At 39.5% G+C, this 7,268-nt stretch overlaps 1 protein-coding gene across 1 annotated transcript in view; it reads right to left on the bottom strand.

Moving 5' to 3' along the window:
• Nucleotides 1–3,529: 3,529 nt before the first annotated feature.
• map3k12 (mitogen-activated protein kinase kinase kinase 12) overlaps nucleotides 3,530–7,268 on the bottom strand; it is a 48,426-nt gene continuing 44,687 nt past the window's right edge. The window contains exon 14 of the mRNA XM_057824880.1: nucleotides 3,530–5,119. Coding sequence (XP_057680863.1) covers nucleotides 4,973–5,119 — 147 coding nt within the window. The 3' untranslated portion in view covers nucleotides 3,530–4,972. The remainder of the gene's footprint in view (nucleotides 5,120–7,268) is intronic.

The raw sequence follows: 7,268 nt of genomic DNA, 5'->3' as shown, positions 1-7,268 counted from the left end.
TTTTATTAAAGCAGAAACCACTCATCTTGTGCATTAATTCAGTTTTGAGCAATTGATATAAATTAGGGATGCCACCGATCTGATCACGTGATCGGAAATTTCAGAGGATCGGAATCGGGTGAAAAATATCGGGTTTTTGATTTTGGGAAAAAACATTGCTGGCTAGAGTCTCACAGCACAGAGTCTCCACCTTGTCATAAATACAGGACTGTCTCAGGAAATTAGAATACACAATATTCTAATTTCCTGACTGTCTCAGGAAATTAGAATATTGTGTATTCTAATTTCCTGAGACAGTCCTGTATATATACACAGGACTGTCTAAAAAATTTTGAATATTGTGTATTCTAATTTTCTGAGACAGTCCAGTAAGTATATGTAATGCCGAGGCTTGAGTGGAACAACACATGTTTATTCAGTGTGCTTATCATACATATGTGCCCCCGACACATCACAGAGATTTCTTTTTTACTGTAATACCACACCCACAGGAAGTGCACACTATGGCAACAGTAGTGTGAAATAAATATGTCATACATCTCCTCCCCCCCTTATATACAGTGGGGCAAATAAGTATTAAGTCAACCATGAATTGTGCAAGTTCTCCCACTTGAAAATATTAGAGAGGCCTCTAATTGTCAACATGGGTAAACCTCAACCATGAGAGACAGAATGTGAAAAAAAAACCAGACAATCACATTGTTTGATTCTTAAAGAATTTCTTTGCAACTCATGGTGGAAAATAAGTATTTGGTCAATACCAAAAGTTCACCTCAATACTTTGTTATGTACCCTTTGTTGGCAAAAACAGAGGCCAAACGTTTTCTGTAACTCTTCACAAGCTTTTCACACACCGTTGCTGGTATTTTGGCCCATGCCTCCATGCAGATCTTCTCTAGAGCAATGATGTTTTGGGGCTGTTGTTGGGCAACACGTACTTCCACAGATTTTCTATGGGGTTGAGATCTGGAGACTGGCTAGGCCACTCCAGGACCTTGAAATGCTTCTTACGAAGCCACTACTTTGTTGCCCTGGCTGTGTGTTTGGGATCATTGTCATGCTGAAAGACCCAGCCACGTCTCATCTTCAATGCCCTTGCTGATAGAGGGGATTTTCACTCAAAATCTTTCGATACATGGCCCCATTTATTCTTTCCTTTACACAGATCAGTCGTCCTGGTCCCTTTGCAGAAAAACAGCCCCAAAGCATGATGTTTCCACCCCCATGCTTCACAGTGGGTATGGTGTTCTTCGGCTGCAATTCAGTATTCTTTCTCCTCCAAACACGAGAACCTGTGTTTCTACCAAAAAATTCTATTTTGGTTTTATCTGACCATAACTCATTCTCCCAGTCCTCTTCTGGATCATCCAAATGCTCTCTAGCGAACCGCAGACAGGCCTGGACGTGTACTGGCTTCAGCAGGGGGACACGTCTGGCAGTGCAGGATTTGAGTCCGTGGCGGTGCATTATGTTACTGATAGTAGCCTTTGTTACTGTGGTCCCAGCTCTCTGTAGGTCATTCACTAGGTCCCCCCGTGTGGTTCTGGGATTTTTGCTCCCCGTTCTTGTTATCATTTTGACGCCACGGGGTGAGATCTTGCATGGAGCCCCAGATCGAGGGAGATTATCAGTGGTCTTGTATGCCTTCCATTTTCTAATAATTGCTCCCACAGTTGATTTCTTTACACCAAATGTTTTACCTATTGCAGATTCAGTCTTCCCAGCCTGGTACAGGTCTACACTTTTGTCTCTGGTGTCCTTCGACAGCTCTTTGGTCTTGGCCATAGTGGAGTTTGGAGTGTGACTGACTGACTTTGTGGACAGGTGTCTTTTATACCGATAATGAGTTAAAACAGGTGCCATTAAAACAGGTAACGAGTGGAGCCTCGTTAGACCTCGTTAGAAGAAGTTGTTTGTAGGTGACCGAATACTTATTTTCCACTCTAATTTGGAAATAAATTCTTTATAAATCAAACAATATGATTTTCTGTTTTTTTCATTCTGTCTCTCATAGTTGAGGTTTACCCATGTTGACAATTACAGGCCTCGCTAATATTTTCAAGTGGGAGAATTTGCACAATTAGTGGTTGACTAAATACTTATTTGCCCCACTGTAACATGTCCCAGAAATAAACACAAAAGAACCTCCTGCTTTTCCCATCTTACTTATTACGTATATATCCAATTTAGCAGGCGACCTGTCACGTGCAGGATAATGACGTTCAACAGTCACTTCAGATTTTCCAATTGTGGAAACAGGTTCCGATAGCGTTTCAGATTCCATTTCTGCATGGTTTGAATTAGACACAATAACAGCAGAATTGTTTGATTTTCACACATCCGGTAAACTCGACATTGGGTAGAATTACATGTGCTATAATCTCAATCACTAGACACTTCTGGAGTAGTGCCTGGTGTTCCCAACAACTGATCCACATGGCGATGCCAAACACCATCAGCTGTCTGAACTGCATAGGAAACAGGTCTGAGCAATGATGGTGGCAGGGGCCCACTTTTCCTTACTCTAATAACTCAGGGCCATAACAGAGTCACTAGGTGCAAAAACTCGGTTCTTGGAATGCAGGTCTCTGTACTTGACTTGTTTTTGTTGATCCATTTGAACAATGTCTCTCAGGGTTGGTGGTTTCAGCAGGTCCATGCCAGCTCTCGAGAAAACATTAGCCTCGCTGGCGATACCTTGGTAGTTGCATGCATAAGGTGTTCGATATTTGAGGAGAAATTCGTGTAGTCTCTGATGTAGTGTACTAAGCCCTTGTGATACTTTGAGAGCATGTTTGAGGGTCTGCACAAACCTCTCTGCCAAGCCGTTGGTTGCCGGGTGATAGGGAGCTGACTTGATGTGTTGAACCCCATTCGCTTGCAGGAATTCAACCATTTCTTTTGACACAAATTGGGGTCCGTTATCCGAAACGAGTTGTGCAGGGGCTCCGAAACAGCTAAACATCTCTCCTAACTTTTCAATTGTCTTTTCCAATGTTGTGGATTTCATGATCGCTACCTCTGGCCACTTTCTATGGGCATCGATAGCAACCAGCAACATTCGATTTTCAAAAGGTTAATGCTGTACCAAGGGTCCTGGGGAAAATCCCAAGGATGAAGTGGGGCTGCGGGTGGATTGTTGCGAATCCTCTGGCAAGGTGAACACCTTTTTTCACATCTCTTCTATCTGTCTATCTAATCATGGCCATGAAAAATAACTTCTCGCCATTTTTTTTTTTTTTTCATTTTAACAATACCACTGTAACCTGCATGCAGTTGCACAAGCATTTTAGTACCTAGAAATTATCATCAGTTCTAGTGTTGATGTCACAACCAGAACTGCTGGAAAAAAACTGGGCGTTCCCTGATGCATTCTTTTTGGTGGAATAACTATGGAATGGTAAAGAACAGCCAGATTTGAGTGCCAAATTTCATTTCTAAATGTAAAATTACATTCGTGTATTCATCATCACTTTTTGGGCATGGTTACCATTTCATAGCACCTTTACTTTTGGGGCATTTCCAGGTTACTTGCTGCTGATTTTGGGACATTTCTGGGTCACTTCAAGTCACTTCTAGTTGATTTTGGGGCCCAGCCAGGTCCCTTCCTATTTATTTTGGGTTGTTTCTCAGTCACTTCCAATTAATTTTGGTCAAATTGAATTTGAGCTACGTTGACAAACACATTTTTAACACTTTAGCTGCCATTGACGGCAATAAATGCCCTGTCATAGTCTACTTTTTCCTCTCATCTTTACTGGATGTCTATCCCCGTCCAAGGCATTGAATGAGTAAATTTGAAAAAACAAGTACAGAGATTTTTTGTAACCAATACATTATTTATTGTAGCTCATTATTTCTCTTTTGATATAATTCCTATATTACAGGTACAATGTGCAATGCTGTATAAAAACAAAAGATTTCTATTCAAAGGATACTTAATATTTCGACAAGTGACCACAGTAAAGTGCTCTATACATTATCAGGCTACTCCTGCAGAAATCTTAAAGGGTTGTGGGGGGATTGTGGAGGTTTCTATGAAGGCGACCGACATAATGAGTCCTTTTAGTTGATTACAAAAGCACATTCACGTACTGTATATTAGCACCTGCACCAGTGTTGTTGCTTAGAAAGATTTGAAGCGTAAGTCATAGTCCTGGTTCAGTGCATGTCAGAAGAGGTTGTCGCTGTGAGTGCAGGCACTACTTTACGCTCACAGAAGACAACACTTGGAAATTACTACTGCACAATGACAATCATTTCCTGTTGAGTGAACCAAATGGTCTCCAATTCCATCACAAATTTTTGTGAAAACCACACGTGAATAGTGTGCCGGAAAACCTACCAGGGGTGTTTTTACAAATCAATTCTACTGAGAATTCTTAACCACACTGAAGACTGATCATTATGAAATTTTCATTTCCTTTTTTTCCTTTTTTTGTACTGACATTTATGAACATAACAGAGGAAATACTTTTAGGATTAAAAAAGTGTAAACTCTCACAAAATATAAAACGGATACATTCGAATCATAAATTATAAACATATAGTCATGCATTTGTTCACAGGGCTGCAAACCATTTATTCTTAGATTTTATTTTATAAAATATTTCTCATGTGGTATCGGTATGTCATGATTATTTACATTATTATTCATTAGTATTTAATGCATTAGTGTATGGGAGTGAGTGAACTAAAGGATTTATGGTGGTTACCTCGGTACCTATTCTGACTACGAACAGTAGTTGATGTCTGAACTATCAGATTATCAGACAATCTGAAAAAAAAAATAGACAAAAAAATGTATGTCATGTGGTGGAGGTTTGCCAGCCAATGTAATTGGGAGCCCTCATAACCTTTTTAAAAATACAGTATTTCATAGTTGTGATCCCTTCTCACATGCTGTACTGGCCGACTGGTGCACTAATGACGTTTCAATGTACAAGGGTTAGAGGTATTTGGGTCCAGATGTCTATGGTGGTCCTGGGTGAGACGCCTGCGCTGATCCTTGAGAGACCGGCATCCATGATCCGGCGCTGGGAGGTCTGCTTGGCTCTCCGCTGCCTGACTGGTCTAGCTCAACGCTGTCGCAATCCGAATCGTCACATAGGACCCGACACTAAGAAGAGTGTGGAAAAAGCATGGTCATTAAAAATATTGGAGGACATTTTATGTCCCACCCTTCAAATTATAAAACCGTTTCTGAGGCAATTTAATTGGCCCGAGACCAAATGAGAATAACAAAGTGAAAAGGATGCTTAAAAATAAATTTGAAATACCAAATAAGTCTGGACTACTTCCTAAAATGCAATTTGTCCCATATCCCACACCCTCGTGACCAAATTGAATCTCAAATCAAATAGTTAAAATTGAATTTATTTATGCATTTATTTTTGTATTTTTACAATTATTTTTATAATTACTATATATATGGCGGAAAACACGGACAAGACCGAAAAAGCAGTTTCTGCTCTTGCACTCCTCTTTAAAAGAAACTGCTGTATTTTAAGCCAAAACAACTGTTGTGAATGATGGAACAATATGTCTATATGCTGCCATAGCAGATTCATGGCGCATTAAGCCCCCGAACCATTTTTAATTTGTCCGTTTTACCCTGGAAACTCCCATTTACAGATGTCGTGCAACCGCTTTTGTTTCACTCCAGCCATAAAACGAAGGTAATTATATTTATTATTGAAAGTGTCTGTCATTTTTATCTTAGAATCATTAATTGATGTCTAATATTTCATTTAAAAAAAATAAACGACTTAAAAAAATTATTCACTCGCATATTTTAACCTTTTAAACAAATTATGTCACAATGAAAAAAATGGTATCTGTAAAAAAGTCACAGATATCTACCTCATAACTATCGCTTAACTGTATTTTTTTTGGTACTGTTGCATTTTCCCCGATATGATAGATGATAAATATTAGATACAAACAAAGAAAAATTGAAAAATAACGTTTAAAAGGGTAAATTTATGAAAAAGAAAATCTCCACCATTCCTTGATGTCTGATTTCTGCATTGTGACTCTTGTTATATTACCATGTTTCACCCGTAAAATCCCAGAAAAATACAGCTGTAGCCATTCACAGCTGTGTCTTGAGACACGGTGATACATGCTGCATGGAGTTTTTGGATCAAAATAAGGTAAGTACGTGATAATATCTCGTTAAAATCGTGGCGTCTTTAATTCTGCTCTCGCGTGCTCTCGCCTCCAATTGGGGTTTTGCGCATGTATGTATGTATATATATATATATATATATATATATATATATATATATATATATATATATATATATATATATATATATATCAGTGCCTTGCAAAAGTATGCTCGCAGGGGAAGCAGCTGGACAATGAGCGCTGCCAATCAATAACAATGACATGCCAATCAGTGATCAAACGTAAGTAGTCCTTTATTTAAAGAAAGTTTGTACTGTTTACTTTGCAATCGCTGTATTCGCGGCTATTTTTAACTCAAAGTTGCAATTTCTGATCGGTCGGAAAATTTGACAGAGCACCGGGCGCATGAAGACGGGAATAAGCTGAGTATAGTTCTCTCCCGGCGGGGGTATCTGCAACAAGCCGCCGATGGGGAAAGGAGCATGTCAGCCACATAATGCAAGCCACCTGCATGTTAAAAGGATTCCAGTATTTGACATAATACAAAACATCCTCCTGGTACAATGCCTTGCAAAAGTATTCGGCCCCCTTGAATCTTGCAACCTTTCGCCACATTTCAGGCTTCAAACATAAAGATATAAAATTTTAATTTTTTGTCAAGAATCAACAACAAGTGGGACACAATCGTGAAGTGGAACAAAATTTATTGGATAATTTAAACTTTTAACAAATAAAAAACTGAAAAGTGGGGCGTGCAATATTATTCGGCCCCCTTGCGTTAATACTTTGTAGCGCCACCTTTTGCTCCAATTACAGCTGCAAGTCGCTTGGGGTATGTTTCTATCAGTTTTGCACATCGAGAGACTGACATTCTTGCCCATTCTTTCTTGCAAAACAGCTCGAGCTCAGTGAGGTTGGATGGAGAGTGTTTGTGAACAGCAGTCTTCAGCTCTTTCCACAGATTCTCGATTGGATTCAGGTCTGGACTTTGACTTGGCCATTCTAACACCTGGATAGGTTTATTTTTGAACCATTCCATTGTAGATTTGGCTTTATGTTTTGGATCATTGTCCTGCTGGAAGATAAATCTCCGTCCCAGTCTCAGGTCTTGTGCAGATACCAACAGGTTTTCTTCC

Source organism: Corythoichthys intestinalis, chromosome 2, assembly GCF_030265065.1.
Source record: "Corythoichthys intestinalis isolate RoL2023-P3 chromosome 2, ASM3026506v1, whole genome shotgun sequence".
NCBI lineage: Eukaryota > Metazoa > Chordata > Actinopteri > Syngnathiformes > Syngnathidae > Corythoichthys > Corythoichthys intestinalis.
The sequence above is the reverse complement of the archived record's forward strand: the minus strand, read 5'-3'. Positions and strand labels throughout refer to the sequence as shown.